The sequence below is a fragment of the Lates calcarifer genome, linkage group LG1 (assembly GCF_001640805.2).
Source record: "Lates calcarifer isolate ASB-BC8 linkage group LG1, TLL_Latcal_v3, whole genome shotgun sequence".
Taxonomy (NCBI): domain Eukaryota; kingdom Metazoa; phylum Chordata; class Actinopteri; family Centropomidae; genus Lates; species Lates calcarifer.
In genome coordinates this window covers 7,205,446-7,227,244 of record NC_066833.1, presented here as the reverse complement: position 1 = coordinate 7,227,244, position 21,799 = coordinate 7,205,446, and the positions used below count along the sequence as shown (strand labels likewise).

Sequence of the window (21,799 nt, the reverse complement as noted above, 5' to 3'; positions counted from 1 at the left end):
AACTAATCAGCGGTTTCAGTGAGTAAAATGCATTTTACCTATAATTTATTGTTTATGTTTTTGTCATTTTATTAGTTACTATTGATGTTTCCTCTGGATATGATGGGTGTGGCTCAGCTGTGGTTGCAGTGTTTGGAGACCTATTGAATTGTGTTAACTGGGTCTTTATAGCATTGCTCCAGTAATGGCATTTATTCTAGCTACATGACATGCCTGTCTGTGCAAAGTTCTGTTATACTGCATTTCTGTATATTGTTGACATAGCTGTGACATCATAATGATGGTATTAAGAGGTGGGTTAATTCAGGTAGGACACCAGTGAAGGCCTAGGTGTGAAATGCGCCACTGCCTATAGCTACATGGAAGTGCATTATTAAACCAGTGGAGTACGTTCTAAATCAATTGGTTGGCAAAATTTTATCACTTTCTCATCTCACAGCTGAGGATGACAATTTCAGATTGCCTTTGGGGTGTCAGATCAAACACGCAAAAATATTAAATTTACAATGACATAAAACAGAGAACAGCAAATACCCTATATTCAGAGACTAGTAACAAAAAAATTGCTTGATTAATTAACTGATGAAATGATTAATTGATTATCAAAATTCTAAGTTTTTCCTGTCAGTTAATTCTTGAAAACTACTTGTAAAAATAGTATACAATGAGTCAGAACATCATAAGCTACATCAAGAGAGAGGGGAGGTCACTCTACAGTATTGAGACCTGGCCCAGATCATGAGCAGACGGACAGGATAAGTACTCTGTTCCAACTGCTTCCTGCTCTGTTTTACAGCCCAAACTCCTGGGAGCAGCTGTGAGCCTGTTCAATTTAGGCCAGACAGATAGAGGCAGTGTTTGCAATGATTGCATTAACATATCCAACCTTGATGAGGGAGGCGGTTTGGAGGGAGGATCAACAAGTCGCCTCAGAAAAGGAAGGGCAAGGAAGGAGGAGACAAAGGACAATGAACAAAAGCTTGGAGCTCTCTGATTTTTCTCATTACATCCTCTCATTTCCTCCTTCTCTCTATTTCCATCTCTGTCTCTCTTTATCCCTCGACTTTTCTTTTGCCTCTCTACCATTTCTGTCTCTCTGTATCTATCTACCACCTAAGACTCACTGCAGGCTAGTGGGGAGCAGCCATGTGGTGGCAAATACCAGCAGCTTAACAGATGAGAGAGCAGAAAGTGAGAGGCGGGATTCAACATCTCCCCTGATGGAGTGCAGAATTCATTTGAACACCAACAACCCTGTTTGCTGACACAAACAAACACACACACACACACACACACAAAACATAGACACAAACAGTCCAAGGCAACACTGGACTCAGACTTGGTTCCAGATCTAGTAACTTTAAATTTGAAAAACATATCCTTGTATTGCCCAGAGTTTTATCTGCATGTTTTCTATTTAGTAAAAAACTATAATGAAATAGAGACCAAACTTGTTTCCATTTAGTTTTGTTTCATGCTTACCCTTTATTTTTCTCCCTTTCCTTCCCTTTTTCCTTTCTTTCAGTTATTATCAAACCAAATAGTGAGAGTTTTATCTGTGTTTTGTGGAGATAAGGGGAGAGGGAGAGAACACTCCAAAACACACATGATATGTGAAAAGGCATGTGAACAGACAGCATCTTCTTAAATGTGATGCATGTGCATTCTGATAGGGTATGAAGAAGGGAACTAAATTTGTTGTTTGTGCCACAGATTCAGTCAAATCCATGTGTAGTGACTCTAAGTCCTCTTTTATTGATCTTCTCATCCAGCACTTGGAAAGAAAGCAAGTAAGCACATTTCCCAAAACTATTCCTTGAAGTTTTCTTACTATATTTCTTACTCCAATGCCCTGGTAGACTGCAATGTTTATTACACCCCACAATATGAAAGTGCTGGGAAAGTGCTGCACATTAGTTTGCTATTTTCAGCAATTAAAAAATTGTTGACACTTAAGGAAAAGCCATGAAAGTCCAGAGTCCAGAAGTCCAAAGTGTTCTAAATTCTACTTTTCTTGTCTACAAGTAGAAACTGTAGCATGTTGGTGGCATTAAAAGAAAATTCTGACCTGGTGATGACTTAAGATAAAAGGAGGATCAGGAGGTCACAAAAATAATTAGGAATCATCCTCTGGGCACCATGAATACATGTTTCATGCAATTAAGCCAATTGCAATATCTTCACTGACATTCTAGACTACAGTATTACACTGACCAAACTGAGTGACAGACACCAGCATCCTCATCAGGCAAAAATGCAGTTACCAAACATAAAAAGCAATCTCTACATTCTCACTCTCAGTGTTTCCCCTCTGTAATGAAGTGTGTGACACCCCCACCTGGAGCAATCAAACACCAGAGGGAGTGCAAGTCAGGCTGTATATCCAGCTTTGCTGAGAGCTCCATGCATTCACACTGATCATTAACAGCAGCGGGGAGGCTCTAAACTCTGAAATCTGAGGGCCAAATGAAAAGAAGCTAGAGTTGAAGGTGAAGTGGCTGTTTTGGTGTGTGTGTCACTGTTCCCCCATTAATATTCCTACTGGTGATAAAAGGGCTCTTCAGCACAGCTGCAGCTTGTTTTGGTGGGGTTGTTCATTTTTTTCTATTCAACAGCAAGGACAATGATGAGGAGTAATGCATGGATAAGTATTACATTTCAGTAATATAACTTTTACAATATCTATACACGTAGATGTATAGATACAGAAGTACTGATTTGTTGGTACTGTGGCTGAAAATGGCAGACACTTTGTATCTAATATATGTAGAGTTCTGCCACACTAAAAACAAACCAGAGGCTAAGTAGCAGACTCAAGATAAAATTATCTTCACACCCACCCTCATCCCTGCATCTGTTTTAATCATCCATAGAAAGGCACTGAGGTGATTTAGATGATAAATGTCATAACAGGTTTAAATGTTTTTTCTTGCTAGAAGTATTCCCTCTACTATACTTTATTAAATCAAAATTCTAGCAATAATAGATGATCAGGTTACCACTTTTATTCATGCTTATTCAGATTAATTACCTGAGCTAAGTCCTTTGACAAAAATATGCAACTGGAAATTTTACCTGCTCCCAAAGGAGTAATAATGAAGTTGACAGTGAGGCTATTGAAATGAGTAATAAATAATGAAAGATAAAGTATGTCGCTTTTGAGTAATGGACGATGTGCTGACAAATCATTTGTGAGAGCATATGTGTCTTTAAAGATACAATAATATACTGTGGCTGGATTTGTACTGAGATTAAATATCAGGAAATGAGATCCTGTTATTACTGGGAATTCTCATCAAAATCTTCTCCCATTTCCAAGGAAAAACATTTGCTTTGAGAACCCATGAGTTTTAGCGTATGTGCTTGTGCAGTCATGCACTTAAGACTAAAGATGCACTGAAACAACTGTTATTATGACAAAATAACTGGATCAACTTTTGAGTTGCATATGTTTCCTCCAATTACTTTTCATGATAAAAAGGCAGCTCACAGTTCAGCTGTGTGGCAAAATATCTCTTATAGTAAATGTAGTAAATGCAGGTGGTTCAACAAGTGGCAGAATCAGACACAGAGATGGAGCATAATGCCAATGTTCCTGTGCAAACACAAAAACAACAAAAGTTCCTCTGTTGCCACTGCATGCATTAAGGCCAGCAGTATTAAGATGGTCATGTATCCCTTTTATGGTGGGTGGCTGTGATGCAGGAGGTAGAGCCATTGCCCATCAATTGGAAGGTCAGTGGTTTGATCCCCAGCTCCTCCAGTCCACGTGCCGAAGTATCCTTAGGCAAGATACTGATAAGCGCTGTGTGAATGGGTGAATGTGACCTGTAGCGTGAAGTGCTTTGGAGTGGTCGATATGACTAGAAAAGCACTATATAGGTGTCGTCCCTTTACCATATATAGAGAGATTTATAAACATTCAGACTTATTAATTATTATCTATTGAGTCATTTGATCCCTATAAGTTATTCAATTAATGCTTTTGATAACTGGATCAGCTATATTTAAGATACCAAATGATAAACCACAATTTGTTTCCCTGCTTTAGAAGCCTTAGGGGGTTAAAATGTATGTGTAACCAGGTGCAGTGCTGGAATAAATGTCCATTTGCATTTACTCACACATTGGTCGTGAAGATCCCATAGATGAGGTCTTGCTCTGGCAGGTAGAAGGTGCTCTGCAGTTCATTGTAGTAGAAGGGGATTTCCCCGGAGCGTGAGCAGTTGAGCCTCGCCTTCATGAACGTGGTCCAGGTGTCCTCCAGGAGAAATCGCCCACCAATGTCATTTTTACAAACTCGTGCTACCCGGGAATAGACTGTCTTGCCACAGTCGTGCTCCACTGCATTCTCCCTTAGGAAGAAGAAGGTAAAGAGGCCGATGTCGTAGGCTGAGATAAAGTGGGGCTCTAACAGGGGAGAGAGAACAAGGGAGGCAGATGATGACTCCAGGGAAAAAGAAATATTTGCAGCATTTATCTTATAGATTTTGTAACCTTGACCCCTGTACTTCTTATAACTGACTGCAATAAAAACTTCAAAATTCTACTGTTGCACTCCTGTTTAAGATGGTCCATAAAAGAGCCTCAATGTCAAATGTGTAAATGAGAAAAAGTACAGAGAGGGGAGGAGAGGAGAAGATAAAAAATGGTTACTAATAAATCTGTTTGATGTTTTGATGGTAAATCCATGCAGCTATCTCTGTTTAACTGGATGCCCGTGCTGCTTTTATTGCCCTGGGTGACACAACCTGTGATTAATGGCCTTCCTTGCTGGGTGGGTTATCAGTTAAAGTAGACTGAAAAATGGTTTGAATGGGATGTTACTGTCATCCTTTGTAAACACATGACTCATCATAGAATTCTAATTCATTGCTGTGAGTGTGAAGCTAAAAAAGAGCTTGAACTTCAAGGCCAACATCTACATTTTTGGAGGTTTCACATAAAAGTCTTTGTAACAGCTTAAAGGATTAGTTCATCCAAATTCCTCAAATCACATTTTCTCCCCTTACCTTTTATAGTATCTAATCATGCAGATAGTGTCAGCTCTATGTGCAATACAGTCTATGTGAGTGGAATTATGTTTTTGTGCTCAGCATCTAAAAATGAAATCTGCAAAACTCAAAAGCAGCAGAGACTGTGTCCTGTTACTCTGGCTAATCCACTTTCTGCAAAGAAATAGTTACAGTGAATGATCACTGTTATAGAACCTAACTAGAGTTTGGATAATTTAGGTGAACTTAACCATATAAAACTTGTTTTAACTACCTTCTTGTAACATTACAGATTTTTAATTGTAGTTTAAAGCTGAACAGTCTTAAAAAAGAAACATCCATGGTGCTGTTTTGTCACTGAGCTGTGGCTTCATCTTCCTGAAGTTCTGTTTCCTACTGCTGTGTTTTGTTCTTTCAGGCGAGTGCTACTTGTGCGTAGGAATGATGAAACAGACAAAATACTCCCTTGCTGCTGTAGCTTCAGTTTTCCTGTGGGACCCATTAATTGTAAGTGATATCACACACTAACACAAGCACAAGCACAACCACAAATGGAGGAATAACCCTTAATTTGCATAGATGCATGCACAAACAAACAAAAAACAAGAGAGATGCTGATGTTAGAAACACAGTCACACACAAACACAGCAGAGATGACCTGTTAACAGCCATGATGGAATGTGCCTCAGGGGCCAGTGAGGCTTTTTATAAGAGAATAAGATTTTGAAACAGGGCAGGAAGAGACAAAACCACTGTCAACATGGCTGTAGCAGCTCTCTAGTTCCATTTCACATCTGTGATTAAAAGAAGAAGAACAACAACAGCAACAACTGCTGCTTTGGACCAACCACAGTTTACAGGCTCTTGGTGTAAAAAGACCATTTCAACAAAGAGACAGTTGAGGGGATGCTTCAAACTTTTTGAACCAGTAATCAAGTTCTATTGAAGGGGCAGCCATAAGATCTCACATTCTGAAAACTACAGTTATTCTACAAGAATGTGGAGAGATGATAAGGCAGCAGTGGTTAATTTAGCAGGTGATCAAAACAACTTCTCCTGACCAGTGTCAGTATCATTAATTTTTATTTAAACACGTAATGTAATGTTTATATCTGTGACAAAAAACAACTTGTCAAACCAATCGCTGTAATGTGCAGCACACCGACATTCACTTAATCCGTGCTAACAAGCATGCAGATGAACAAGTGAGAGATGTCATGTCTGTTTGGTCAATGACAATTACTGCAACTGAGGCTGAAGAGACAACCATCACAATGCGTCAGTGCTACTTTACCTACATCTAAAGGCCATGAGAAGGAGCCAGTTGTATTTTTGCGTGTCTCAGCTAGGATATGTGTATGTAAGGGATGTGTGGATGTGTGTGTGTGTGTGTGTGTGTCTGTATAAGCATGCCTCAGTATTTCTGTGTTTACATACCTGTGTTTATGCATATTGTACATGTGTCAGCCAAAGGGCAGGTGGAGATGACAGATTCTACATAATATTACTGAAGCTGCGTGGGTGCAAATGTGACAAACAGAGTTTTTCCAGCTCCCTGCTGAGTGGTAAACAGATTGCTCAATCTGGCAGGCTGGTTGGGTGCTGGAGGAGTGAGGCCTCTATCACTAACATCACATGATGCTTTGGATCAAACACTTACAGTTTGCAAGGCTATTTAATATTCACATAAGGGAATAGCAAATTATCCCTTAGTGGAGGGAGATGAGTAATACCTGATAATTTGGTTATATTTGGTCTGTGTTATTATGTAGAACTAACTTACTTTTAATCTATTTGAGTGAAGACAGTCTCCAACAAAATATATTTATACACCAATAATTCATTTTGCTGATATGATATGTAATTACTGGCAGGATAACACTCACTGGCATTTTATTTTCCAATTCATTAAGTCACATGCTTTTAGAAAACCACTAACTCAGCTTCTGTGTCAAAAAATGGATATGTGAAGTATATGATTAAGATTGTGGAAAGAGAGTGATTTGATGAGCTATCAAAAAAGTCAGTACATTTCAAGATGTTCCCAAATTAGCATTTTCTGTAACTCCTCCTTTAACCAAGTGCTTAGAGTTGCCAAAACATAACCATAAAAACATTAATAATTATTCATTTTTATCAGAGACACTTCTATCAAGACATTAATGGTTTATAATAAATGGTTATACAGTTACATTTGAAAAAGCTCTGCTTTTTGCGACAGTTCTTAAAGCAACAATTGGGTTTTGGCTGTAATCCACCCTAATAAACATATACTTGAACATGAAATCACAGTAAAGTCAACAATACCAAGGACTTATCACATAAAGAAGTTGTAGCGGTGGAGGGAACTGCAGCAGACAGTGTTGACATGAAGAAATCAGCAGAATAATGAGGTTTCAATTAGGCTGTAATGGCCACTGTGTATACCTGTATGAATATGATTGGATGTTACAAGTCATCTGGTGGATGAGCAGCTGTTGAATGAGCCACTGATGGTGGGGCATGAATGAGGCAAATCATATAGTACTATACATGTACTAACCTATATGCTCAATTTGCCAGAAGCAAATATTGGAGGAAAAAGCTATGAAATATAAACCTGTTGTAGAAATTTTCAGGATTTATGTTCAAGCATGAATGTTTGCTTGTTATGTTTATCTTAAAAAAGAGAATATCTGCAGCATTATATTATCTACATAATGCACAGTATTTTGCAGATGCAAATTAGATGTATAAAATCTCAAATTTCAGTTTCGATGTTGAAATGTCACATTTGCTGGCATGGCAAAATTATATATTAGGACATCTCTTGATTTTAGTTTTGTTTCCATTTGTGCCTAAATACACTTATTACAAAAGCTGAGAGGAGAGTGAGAGCAAATAACAGAGGTATATATTAAGATTTGTGTCATTTAAGTGCATGATGAAACAGTTAGAAACAGTTGGTCAGCACCTGGTAGGCTACCAATCCAATAAGGGAACAGATTGATTAGATTCAGGACCCACTCCCTGCCATCGGTTCTCCTGGAGTGGAGAGGCTTAGAGCTGGAAATGAGATTTTCATTCACACTCCAAATCCTGTGGGAACACAACTCCATAACCCTCACAGACTCAGCCATGAAGGAAAGCAGGCTTTGTCTGTGATGGCATGAATGTGTGAGTGTATGTAATAACTGTAACAGTGTATGTGTGTGTCTTTGACTGTGTGTGCAGCCAGCTGTGATTATGCTGATGAGGACGCTATCTACTTTGCTACTCTGCTAATCTTTTTCCCTCCCACATACTCTGTGCGACTGACACACACACACACACACACACACACACATCTTATACAGTGTAAATACATATATGTATACATATACATATACACAAGCACACACTTACATGCACACACAGGCAGAGTCCCTGCCTAGTGTGAAGCATGCTGTGTGTTGTAATTTCACCCTCTCCCTGCTGTGAGGAATAATTACATAGCTCACTGACTCTTCAGTCTGTCTTCTCTGCTTCTCTCCCATCCTCATCCTCTTCCCTGCCCTACAACTCTTATCCCTCCTCTCTTACCACCACACACCTTCACACTCTCCCACCTTCCAACTTTACTTGCATTGCCTTTTTTATTTCTCCATTCCTATCTCTTCTTTATTGTGGCCAATTGTCAAGTCCAGATCTTTTGCAACCCACTTATCATCATAATAGACCTGGCTTGAAATATGTGAAAATTTTGTTGTTATATTAGTTGATTAATGCCATTAATGCAATGTCCATCTACATTTGTGCTGGAGTCAGGATGTATGTGAATGGATTTCTACTGCAGTGTGTTTGGAGGAAAAGGCACAGTGTCACCAGCAGGGAGATTATTGACACCAACACCAGCAGGATTGACAGCATTTCATGTTCTCCACCATTCCATAAACCCCACCAATTCCTATGCCTAACCTGTGTTCTGTGTTTCACACACAACTTCAAATCCAAACAGTCTTTGTAATCCTTTGAAAATGCCCCTGTCGGATTGATCTATCTTGGCTGTAATAGAGGAGCCAAGTGCATTGGAAGCAAAAGTGCAGACTTGGCCCATCTGCTGCTCCAAGCAGGTCTAGGGAAAATGTTTAAAGTAACAGGAAGAATTTAAGAGATTTTTGACACAAGTCTTTGCCCTACAGTTAAACCTAGTGTGGATTATTGGATAATCAAACAATAGTTCAGACCTGATCAAATTACTAATCCTATTTGATTAGATTTCTCACATGTGATATGAAACACTGACAAAATACTGGCCTTGTGAAACACTTAACATTTAACTCAAACCAGCATATTCCTGACCATTTCAGTAGTATTTATGTTCATTTTACAGAGTGTTGTACTTTAAATAATCTGAAATGATGTTGAGTCAATCAGTGATAATAATTATGTTACTGGTTGGTCTGACAAAAGAAGCAGTTTCCTCAGCAACACAACTCACAGTTTAGATCAGGTGTTTAGCCAGTTAATTAAAAAATAATCATTACTAATTGGTAATGAAAATAATCATTATATGCAGCACAGAGAAACAAAACAAAACAAATAAAAAAGGCCTAATGATACTCAAATTAACTTTTGTGTGAGTCAAGGAACATCATATATGGTGTCGTATTCTGCATTACTGTACCATTGAGCCATTTTGAGTTGTACTGGGCGGTCCGAAGAGGTGGCATTCCACCCAGGCTGCGGTATATGACAGGGTCGCGGCCAGAGAAGTCAATCACGGTGGCGGCATACAGCTCTCCACTCTCTGTCACCACTGCCGTTGAGTTGTGACGAGGATCGTATGGGCAGCGTGCCACACCATTCACTCGTTCCAGCACGCTGCTCATGTTGCCCACCTATGATGGATGACAAGATAGAGTGTTACAGAGATGAAGAGAAAAAGGAAAAGTCAGGGAGAAAGGGAGAGTAACAGGGCAAGCCTACAGTGTTTTCAAAGAATTTCTACAAAATCTCACACACACTAACACACACTCATCCATACCTCTCGGGTAATACATAGCGGCTGGAAAGCATTGGTTCCACAGGTCATGACCTCAGTCTTGTTCACCAGCAGAACTCTGATGTAGTTCTGACATTCAATCTGCAAAGAAGTGAGAGAAGAGGAAAGCTTTCAAAAAGTTACTGTAGTTACTGAGTTGAGGTCGTTGGCTAAGTACTCTTTGACGTTTTGCTGATCAGAACAATAAACCAAGTCTTTTGGCATCAGACTGGCATGCGACCAAAAAGCAAAGCAGTTCAGTGTGTGCAGTGTTCACTCTTGTAGGTCCATTGTTCAAAAATATGAATGCTCGTTTGCAACTGAGAAGCCTATTTGTGACATCGACAGAGGCTCCACAATAAGTCAATTGTGTATGGCAGAAAAGCGTCAAATCTGTTTTAACAAAGGTATGAAATAGATTTATTGGTAATGAAACATTTTATGTAAGTATCATTTTTTATAAATGGTGCTGCTTTGTTTGTGGGGAAGAACTAAAGCAATAGCAATGACACAGGTTTCAAAGAGCATTGATTGTCTGTTTTGAGTATTTGGTATCACCCTTTTGCTGTGTGGCACAGTGGGAGACAGAAATCACGTTGCAAACAGTTCTCCCAAAATAATTGAAATAAAGACAGCTGATCAGTGTTGGCTGTTAAGACATATTTGAAAGGAAGTCCTTTTGTGTGTCTCACTAACTTGCCCTTGGCCCTCTTGTGTACATTTTCTTTCTCTTCCCTTTGTCCTCATTCTTCACTGCAAGAAAAACAAGTCTTGATTGAAGGGTCTGAAATAGTTCTTCTGTACAGAGCCCTCCCATGAGGCCTATAAGGACCTCACCACAACAGCCAGAAGATATCAAGATGGCCTTTCTGTAAGCCAGGCAGCGCTGACATGAAGTGTTGTAATTGGGGGCGGGATCGAGGTTACCTCTGTTTTGCCTTTGCTCTGACAGGACCTCCTGGTTTCCTCGTCCGGTGCCCATTCTGTCGCCTAGGAAACAAAAACAAAAAAATGTCCAGGGATGACAAAGGGACTGAAAAGTAGTCAGCTGACTCCTTCAGGCACTACAAAACAGTTACGCAACAACTGACTGTTGCTAATACTGTAGGCACGCACAAAAAGATGCATGAAAAGACTTTAACCTCATTGCTGTTTGTTTATTGTGTAAACATGGCTACTGGCTTGCCAGCCAAGAGCTTATTTGAGGGTAGCGGGCAAGGTAGCCAACAAGGCAGTTGAAGGGCTGAGGATGGTATTAGCATGTAAATGGATTTCTCTCCATCTTCTTCTTCTTTCATCCCCTCTCTATCTCTCTCTCTCTGAAAGTTTGCAGCACTCGCCTCCACTCCACCACCTCTCCTTTCACTCCTACCGACCACTTATATTCCTGTTAATGGTTGTGTCTTGAGCTTAATTATGGATGCAGGCAGCAGCACTGCACAACTACACTGCAAACACACTAATGCATGTGCATACACATGCTCCGTGGCCTACAGAACTGCACTGGTTCTTGTTAAGAGGATTGAGAGATGGCCCTCTATTGGCATGAACTCTGTATGTACAAGGTGCCAGGGGACCCCCCATTGTGTGTCACTGGCCTCATTTTACTATCCTCCCCCATCTCCTCCTCCTCTCTGATCTCACTGCCCAAGTAGGAAAGTTGCCTAAATATCTAAAAGTTAAAAAGTCTGCCATTACATGATCTAATTCTATGTCTTTCTGTTGTTTCTGTTTCTTTCTTTCTCTTCTATCTCAAAGGGATTATTGTCATGCACAAGACAGCAGATAATAACTTAGATCTTATGATTTGCCTTCCCAGGACAATTGCCAGTGGACAAAATCATGACCCAACATACGGCAAAGCCTGCCAACTGAGGCAAACTGAGAGTCAATAGTAATCTGTGTCAGTATTCCAGGAGCCAAATGGAGGACTCACCGTAAACTCAAGAGTAAAAAAAACTAAATCTGATCCACCGTGTAGCTCATCTTAAACACCTAAATGTAGTCTTGGTAATTACATTTTTTTTAGGTGTGATTTTGTCCACAGTAATATCATTCATGCTTTATGGATTCTCATTTTGCTTTAATTAAAACTCAGCGGAAGGGACTAAAAACTGTATAGCCCCAAGACTCAGTGAGGGATTCTGCTGAGAAAATATAGTTTTGAGTTAATCACTTTTTTTATCTCCACAGTGCAGAGAATGTAGCTCTTTAGGAATTTAAATTAAAATAAAAATATCATAAGCACAGTTAATGACAACTTAAAAGAACTGAGAAAAAATTTCTGGGGACAACATGGTGAGTTTAAATTTGCTGAGAGTAAAAAAAAAAAAAAAACTCTTTTTTTCACAGATCATAGATTATTTCAACTGTGTTTGCAGGATTGGAAGTTTATGATTTTGGATGATTAGACTGTGCATAAACTCTTGCTAATGAGTGAAAACACCAGACAGTACAGTACTATCCACAGCCTAATGAGCAAGTCAAACATCTGCATGTTGTCCTGAGATTCCTTTGAATGCTTTTATACTAAGCATATATTCATAGGAAATAAATGACTCTGTGATTGTTTTTTGATTGATCACACTACAATAACAATTTGTGCTGCCAAAAGAAGGAATTCTTCTACATTTCTGGTGCCATATTTCATTGTTTGAGATGCAACTTCAGCGTATAGTTAGCACTACTTGTTAAGAACTTTTAGCAGCTAAAGCTGATATATATATATATATATATATATATATATATATATATATATATATATAATTTTTGGAGATGATGGTGACAAAACAAGAGCTAAAAGGAGACAGAAATATGTCTCCGAACGCAACTGTATATTAGCCAAAACAACTTTATGAAGTGATTATATGTCAGGTCTGTGTGTCTGTCAGTTTGTTCTTGAGTTCTGCATGAATTGACTTTTTGGCAACTTTGTGGACAGCAAAGACAATCTGTAATCACAACAATTATATATTATTATACTTAAGTTGATGTGTAAATGTTTTTACATATCCAGCCAACACTGAGCAACATTAGCATACATGTAGAAAGATGTTTAGAGTTACCTGATGAGTGTAAGTCCAACATTTGCTTCCCTACAGCCTCTGTTTTGTCTCCACAACTCTTAAGGAAAATATCTGTTTTTTTAGCTGCTAGATGCTCCACTATGTTAGTTGCTAACTTTGTTGCTGTAGCTAGAAATTAGATTAATGAGAGTGGTGAGACTGATCCAGATCAGTAAAGCTGTGCACTAGTGCACCAGAAGTGCTGAAAGACACTAAAACACTCCACAAAGCTGAATAGAGTCACAGTGTCCAGTCATAACTCTGTGAGTTTGCTAACTTTGTTGCTGTAGCTAGAAATTAGATCAATGATAGTGGTGACACTGATCCAGATCAGTAAAGCTGTGCACTAGGACACCAAAAGTGCTGAAAAACACTAAAACACTCCACAAAGCTGAATAGAGTCACAGTGTCCAGTCATAACTCTGTGAGTTTGTCACTATAGGCAACAAACTGCACTCATTCATTCATCCATTATTAATGTAAAAATATTGAGCAGCTTCAACTTCAACAGACTAAACTACACGTAAGAACCAGAGAAAACCTCTGCTCTTTACAACCATATGTAAGCACAGGTTAATGGTGGAGATTGAGACAAATTAATTAAAATGATAAAGTTATGTTTAGCTCCTGCAGCTGGTAGAGCACCAGTAAGTGGGCTCTGGTCCATATTGATAGTTACAGCTCATCTCCCTGTCTCCCACAGCAGCTCCCTTCAATTAACCTGCTTCAGACTGCACTGGAGAGAGAGGCAGCAGCAGGGGATAGCTATATAAAGTAAACTGTGATTAAAATGAAATTTGAGCTCCAGACGCCAAACATAAAGTAGTCAAAGAAAAAAAATACTGAAAGTAGTTAATGTGCTCTGCAGGAGCTCAACTGTCTGGTCACGCTGCCGCCTCCAAACAGTACACAGACAGTCAACAACAACCTCAAATCCATGTCCCATGAGCACAGTGAACAGTGTGGCACCTGCCATTCAGAGAGCAGTCCCGCCCTCTCTGCAGCAGTCCATCACTTTGCCGGTTGAAATGAAAACACTGCTCCTCCACAGCCCCTGCCTGTCAGCCGCTGACAGCCTGGGGACAGATCGGATGACGTCATTGTAAACACACACACATACACACACACACACGCATTGATGGATGCCTTTGCAATGAATCATAGCTTGGGGCATTACCATCTTTTCGGCAGGGCGCCGTCTCCGAGGATCCCCATCGGCTTAACCCACTGACCTTCACCAGAAAGTGCGCCCCTCCCCTCCTCCCTCCCTGTCCATCTCTTCGTCTTCACACCACTTTGGAACAAAGCCACACATACAGAGCCTGGGAGAATACCAATTCTGCCTCAACATCTTCTCACTCTGTACCAAAACTTGAATGGCCTGACTGCTATCAACAGAATGAATGCAAACTGCACAATGTGTAGGCCAGACGCAGTGTTTATTTTTCAGTATAAAAAAATGTTCACAACCAATTTAACATAGACCTATTCCATGTTGATATTACAGTTCTCATCTGCTGTATAATTATTCATTTGTAATGCAGAAGAACAGCTTGATGTGCAGGATTCACTCTCTGTCGCAGTAAAATGTCTGTTAACTTACGCTTATGAAAATATGTGATTAAATGAAATAAAGGTAAATTTTAAAAAATGAGAGGGAAAAGAAAAAAAACATCCAATTTAAAAACATTTCTCAAAATGTCAAACTATTCATTTAAGGTTTGGAAAGACTGGGGTCATGATTAAAACAAGCCAGTGCTGACTGTTGGTAGGAAATAAGAAACAAACAACAGTCTCTGATGTCAAAGTCACGCACTTTGATGGCTTCAACCCTAACCCTAACAAGCTTGTCCACCAGACCTAGCTATATCACATTGCAGATCTAACACTGCTGGAGATGATCCACAGCCAATTTAGCCAGTGTGCAAATGTCTGTTGGGTGCATGAGCAAAGCTTCTCATGCAGCTCAACCTGGACCTAAACTGGCCCTTTTTTTTTTTTTTTTTTTTTTGCCTAAACAGCTTCTGCACCTATGAAGAGTGACATCCACATTTAGTGATTTTGAAATTGCTACATATTTTCTTCTAATATGCAATATTCAGGAGATGAAGATCAAGATAAAGATAAAGTTAAGACAGCATGCTGCACACAGTTGGGTACAGCCACCAAGCATCTGTTACAAAAATCAGGATTGAGCTAAATAAGGATGTTAAAAAAATGTGTCTGAATAACTGATTGTTAAAGATACTCAGCTTCTTAAATGCTTTCAGTGGACATTTGAACAATGAAAGTGATGTGAGGTTTTCTGGCACTGTCAGTAAGTCTGTATTTCTGCCTTTGCTTCTGAGAGACACTCATAATTTACATGGCCTCTTGAGGTCCCTGTCAAGTAAACATGATATTTTGGGCCTTTGAACAAATAATCAATACTGTTGTTTTCCTGTTGAGCACAGGCTGTGAACAAACACCAGTATCAAATCAGGAGATTTTATAGACATAAATCAAGCATAAATATTGGTAAGAAACAAGAAATTTAAATCACAGTCTCTGATGCACAAAATACCAGACAATTAAAGAGTTGTCTGCCTCTCTGTGACAACCAGTTACATTTTTCATGCTTGAATTTGCCCAAGGCCACAGAATCTGTTTATTATTTGTGCCTGTATCCATAGATGCATGTTAGAGTTAATTTCCATCTATTAGTAAGGCCAACAACCATGTGCACTCCCTGCCATCGATTTCCCCTCCAAACCTGAGCCTGAGCTTTTCTCCCAATTTCACCACTCCTTAGACACAATAAGAATATCTTGCCCCCGACATCTTTCTTAAAGGACGGAAGAGGAGAAAAAAACATGAATTTTTTTTATAGGCAAATAAAACTGCAGAAATACAATTAGTAGTAGGGAAGAGGATTCATCACTTTTACTGCAGAACAACAGTGGCTGGGCTTGAAATTGAATACTATTTTTATAAGAAACAGAGGGAAAGAGGGGGGAAAAAGAAGAGAGATGGAGAGCAGGAAATACTAATAAAGTAAAGATAGTTTGTGTGCAGTGACAGCTGCAAATGCCATTCCTGAAATGTGGTGCTGTGTTGATAAGGCTGCCTCTCACTGACACACTGCTAACATCATGTGTGACAACTAATTATAACTCATGAATATTGTAAATAAGTGTGTCAGGGAAGTAATGGTTGTTTGAATAGGAGCTGTCTGGTACTTGTTACAGTCAAGATAGATTTTGTGTATCAATGCAAATATATTAATATTAATATATATATTGGACTATTTCTTTAACAGAGCCTAATAATTAAACACTGTAATAGCCCATTCTGCTAACATGCCCCGCATATTGGCAAACTATATAAGCACTGATAATGAAAACATAAGAAGAACAGGATTTATGAAAACATTTCCTGGAAATATTTACACTTCATGGTCTGGGGCATAAAAGGGGCACAAGTATATTTATTACTCAAGTAAGCAGGTCATTTGCAATCACAAAATTGTAAGATTCGTAGGAAGGGGAAATGTTTTTCGTACCGTCAACATCTCATAAATAACCACCTAATGGGCTCCTCGTGTTTTCTTCCTCAAACATCCTGCTGTACTTCACTGCAGGCTTTTCTTCTGAATTTTACTTAACCATTGAGATGGGGAAGAAGAAAAATCGGCATATTCACCCCACCACTTCACTGAGAGAGAGGGAGAGAGAGAGAGATCATAGGTGTCCTCACTTATATCTTATATAAGTATATCATAGGTGTATCTCACATTTTTAGACTGTTGATTCTTTCCTCTTATTTCTAGCCCTAACTCCTCAATGTGATCCCCCAGCGTGATTAACTCTGCCCTCTTCTCTTCATCTACATAATGTGCTATTTTAAGGTAACAACCCACACATAAGGCATATATAAACACAAACACACACATACACTCACAACTTGACAATATGGCCAATTCTGGCACAAACTGGTGCCCAGGTGGTGCAGAGAAGAAACACTCAGCGACACAGGTGGGAAGCCAGTTACACATCATCTGTTTGTCTAACCCACTTGTCAAACAGACCATTAACATTAGATGGTTCTGCAAATCCCATACTATACTTGGCTCTAATCATTTATCTCCAATATTGGACTTTGACACAACATCACTGGCAACAAAGGCAAAAACCTCATCCACCACTTTAACTTCCACACTTTCACTCTGCAGCCCTTTAAGAAAGTCATACTACATCCTGCTTTGTCAAAGATCTCAAAATTGTGAATTTGTAGTTTCATAGATGTGGATTATGAATGATGTCTTGCCACCAGCCTTTAGAAATTTCCTAAATTGTTGTTAATTGCTCCTATGTGGTTACTGGTTTCCTGTTTCAGGTGCTGGGTTTTAACCACTTAATTTGGCAGTGTTTCATCACACAGAAAATGGGTCCAAATAGAGATCAGTGGAGCATGTCCTTTGTCATTATTTTAATTAGTAACAACAGAAAGTGACTTCCTGATTTCTGGAAAGAAGTAATAAAGGAGAATGTTGTTCATTTGGTGGATTTTTCACCATAGAACTTCAAAAGAGTGTCTTCAAAATGACAAAGAAAAACTATTTGTGTGTAGCACCTTCAGCCTGTCCTGCATACAAAGCAAACTAAACTGCTAAACAATTAAATTCAGGTGGCGAAGCAGAAGTTAGCGACAGATGAGTTTAATTAACTGTAAAATAGTGGCAATATATACTGTTACCTACACATTTTATTGCTACTGCTACAGCCGTTGGGGCAAAAGTATAATGTTAAACAGCTTGTCTACAACCCTCGGCGCACCAGTGCACATAATAGAGTGCAATGTAAAGAATGTTGTTATTTTTAGGGGGCTGTTAAGTCAATTTGTATATTGACATCTGGGTTATTGATAGTCTGTCAATGTTCAGCACAAACATTTTATTTGTCTCTTGTTGGGTTGAATTTGTTACTCTAGAGTATTCTCATTTCTGGTTCTTGGGGGCTTGTCTTGATCAAAAATGCAGTTTATAGCTCCAGTGCTATAGTTGTTTGTGTACTGCCAATGTAACCTAGATGCTCCTCTTAATATTATTATTTGGATCTAACTGTAATGTCCTGGCACCTGGAATACCACAATAAAAATCCTAACTGTCAATTATTATTTGGTAGTAGTTAGTAGTTTTGTAGTCATATATACAGAGCACTTCCAGAAGTAAAATTTGGACAGAATGGTCTTATCCTATTTATTTATTTATTTGACATAAATAGCATAAAAAGATAATGTTTAAAATACAGTGTGACTTACCTTCTAAAATGGTTTTGGAGGATGTACTTTACAGTTTTTTCTTATTGTAATCATTATTGTAAACTATTGATCTGTGTTTTATTGCTAAGGCCTCATTCAGTGGGGAATGCGTATTGCGTAGCTTGCGCTCATTCATTGTAACAGTGGACTCACCAGAAACTTTGTTGCTTCTGTGTTGTTCTTATTATGCCCCCTATAAACGTAAGAATTAAGGTTTTAGCATGTATAATGATGCACATACGGTTTAATGTAAGGAATCAGTAGGGAGTAATATATCCAAGACTTTGTAACTTTTCATGTGTACTTTGTCGGCTAAATGTGAATTGCTGTTGCACTAGCCTGTTTGGTAGCAGTGTCTGTGTAATTAAGTGCCGTTATTAAAAAAGGATGATACATTGTTGTTTTTCAAAGTCCTGTAAGCACGTTAAAATTATATTTGTAGAAAACTCATTATAACACTGGACTCAGCAGAAACTACGTTGCTTCCCTATACAGGGCCGTAACATAGACACACCTGACAACTCAGCCTGACATCAAGCGTGACAAGCAGCATTCAGACAACTATTTTATCATAAAGCTCTACATATCCAGCGTTTAAATTACACAGCTCAGCTCAACAAATATGCCTGACTGCCCTCTTGACAATGGATTCAATTTCCCAATAAGGCAGTATATGATGCAGTACTGACAATGTTGGGTATTGAATTATGCTTTCAGTTCAATACCCAGCTACAGACACCAAAATGTACCCAATGCATCAAAAACTGAAGTTTACATGGAATGCTTAGGCATATTTCTTGATTGATTGATTCTTCTTGATTGTTTGTCTACATATTCTTTGATCAGATATTACAAATCTATGTCACAGCTAATTTTAGATCAAGTTATTGCTTGTGTTGAGGAAAAAGTTAAAACTGATGCATTGAGCTGTTTGGAACTTTTGGTTTAATGAAAGAAATTGTGTATTTTCCTCAAACAAAAGCATTGCAAAAGTACTGTTTTCGTATAATACTGGAATACATAGTGGCACCAGTACCTAATATTTTCTAACAAGATCCATCTGTCTATCAAAGTCCAAGTATGACCAACATGCAGACAGGCAGAGTAGGTTGAAACAGAGGGATTTAATGTCTATATCAGGCTTAATGACAGGTTTTGTTTTTGTTTGTTTTTTTTGCAACAAAAGAGATTCAAGTGATCACAACTGGGAACAAGAAGCTGTTTTCTCCTCTGATGTAAGAGTGTTGAGTTGAAAACACTGTATGGTTCAGTATGTACTAACAGTCTCTATGTGGTTGCCCACTCACCCTGCTGCTGCCTCCCACTCACTGTAATTCCACATTAGGAGGGATGGCAGGTGAAAGCAGACAGTCTCTCCATGACCAACCAACCAGCAAAGTGGATTATTCCTTCTCTTCCACAGACACTGGCTGTATTGTATTGTGTGCACCCACACAGGTACAGATAAAGATGCAGGTAATGTGCCCACTAACATAGTATTAAAGTATATAGTTCATACATTATTTTGAATATAAGAAATAAATAATTTGGCACAAATGCTGTGTAGTTTAACCCATAAAAGTATATTATTACACTAAAGGACTCATATTCATTCATTCATCTGCATAATCAGCAGCTCTCTGGACTCTCACCCTATCACTGGGTGCCTTTCTGCTGCATGTGGCTGACCATCACCTGTACTTTTTGAGGACTGTCCGGCATCACTGGCTGTCTTATCAGCATCCAATTCAACATGAGGAGTTGGCGTTGAGGGTGGAGGCAGTCAGTGGAAGAGCTGATTGGCTGTGCAACCTAGCAAGTCAGTGATTTCAGCTATTTAATGAATTTTGGTTTTCAAAGCCTTTTATTCTTCCACAACCTATGGACCACATGCCATTATACCATTTCTTTTTACCATCATCAAGTATATTTATCATGTATTCTACATTCACAGTGGATTCAATTTTTTTTTTTTTGTTCGTTCCATTTTTATTTACAAGTTACAAATACAGACTACCCAATAGTTATTTCTGCTCATGCAGAACAAGTGCAGAGCATACAGGCATATCTATGGACAGCTTGCCATTGGTTGCAGTTTCTTTATTGGTATGTTCATGTGCAACTTTTAACAGATAACACAAGGCAAGACATCTGTCGACTGTGCTGGCATTTAGGGTTAGGGTCATGCTGTGATCTTGGTATTTTTGTGTAATGTCTCTATTTGTGTAACAGCTTGTGTTTCAATCCATTTTGTCAGTGCTTTTACATAATAAAGCCTAATATTGGATTTATAAGGTTGAAAAGGTTTTGATAATCATATATCAGGAGATATTCATCTTTAACATACAAAAACATTTTGCATAAAGATCTGGAATTCATTGTTCATTGTTTTTTTCGAGCATTATGGATTTCCGCCTTATCTGCCATCTCAAAGTGGTTGGTGTTCGGACATTTCGGGACAGAATTGGGAGCCGACAACCATTTTGATCAAGCAGGTAAGCAAAGTGTGTTTTGCTTTCATCTCGTTAAATTACGTTAGCTCAGTAAGTAGCTTGTGAAATGCTTTAACCATAGCTAACGTTGTATTGACAGTGTCGTTTTAGCCACCCAGGGTACGGTCCGTTTATGACGTGAATGCAGCCGAACCTCAGTCCGCTCCAGCTGCCTGGTGTCTCCATTGTTAAAGTTTAGCATTACTTCTCAGAGTTTCATTTTTACAGTCGGGAGTTCACGTAAACATGACGCTAATGTCAAGCCCCATGCAACTTCTTTAGAAGAATGCTGCCAGGATTTTCCCTGCTTATCAAAGGCAAAGGTGGACCGCCTAGGTGATTTTGGTCGCTGCCGCCTTTTTGTGTGTTTTTTATGTCCTCCCAAAGAATACATCACTTACTGCAATTGTCATGAATGTGTCATAGTCACATTTTCATAGAATTTTCAATCCTCAAAATCCATGTTTACAAATACCATTCTTCCTACCAGTGCTACATTTAAATCTGTGATCCATTAGATTCTGTAACCTTGCTAATATTCTTACCCTAACCATCTTACTTCCATGGAAGACCATTTCCGCCAGTAAAAGAAAAAAAAAAAAGCAGCATTCTCAACTGAAATTGTGAGATAAAAACTCATAATAAGATAAAGTAATTTCACCTGGGGAAAAACGGACAAATTTTAACTAACAGACTGAGATGATTAGGGAAAGAATACCAAGGCAGGTCACAGAATCTGATGGGTTACAGATTTCAGTGCAACGATGGAACTATGCTTTTTTTTTTTTTTTTTTTTTTTTTTTTTTTTTTTTTTTTTGTGGAGGATCTTTCTACTCCTTTGTGAAATTTAAAAGCACACAGGAAAACATGTATTCACATGTATTAACTCTACTCCCTTTTGTCTGCTTAAGGGAAACAGCTGGCCATTGTTGGCTAGTGTTCCTTAGT

The 21,799-nt window shown here is 38.8% G+C and overlaps 1 protein-coding gene across 1 annotated transcript in view; it reads right to left on the bottom strand.

The window, feature by feature from the left end:
* The window catches only part of sema5ba (sema domain, seven thrombospondin repeats (type 1 and type 1-like), transmembrane domain (TM) and short cytoplasmic domain, (semaphorin) 5Ba), a 169,709-nt gene that overhangs the window by 42,902 nt on the left and 105,008 nt on the right, over positions 1-21,799 (bottom strand). The window contains 4 exon segments of the mRNA XM_018696536.2: positions 4,125-4,410; positions 9,640-9,853; positions 10,000-10,098; positions 10,924-10,986. Coding sequence (XP_018552052.1) covers positions 4,125-4,410; positions 9,640-9,853; positions 10,000-10,098; positions 10,924-10,986 — 662 coding nt within the window.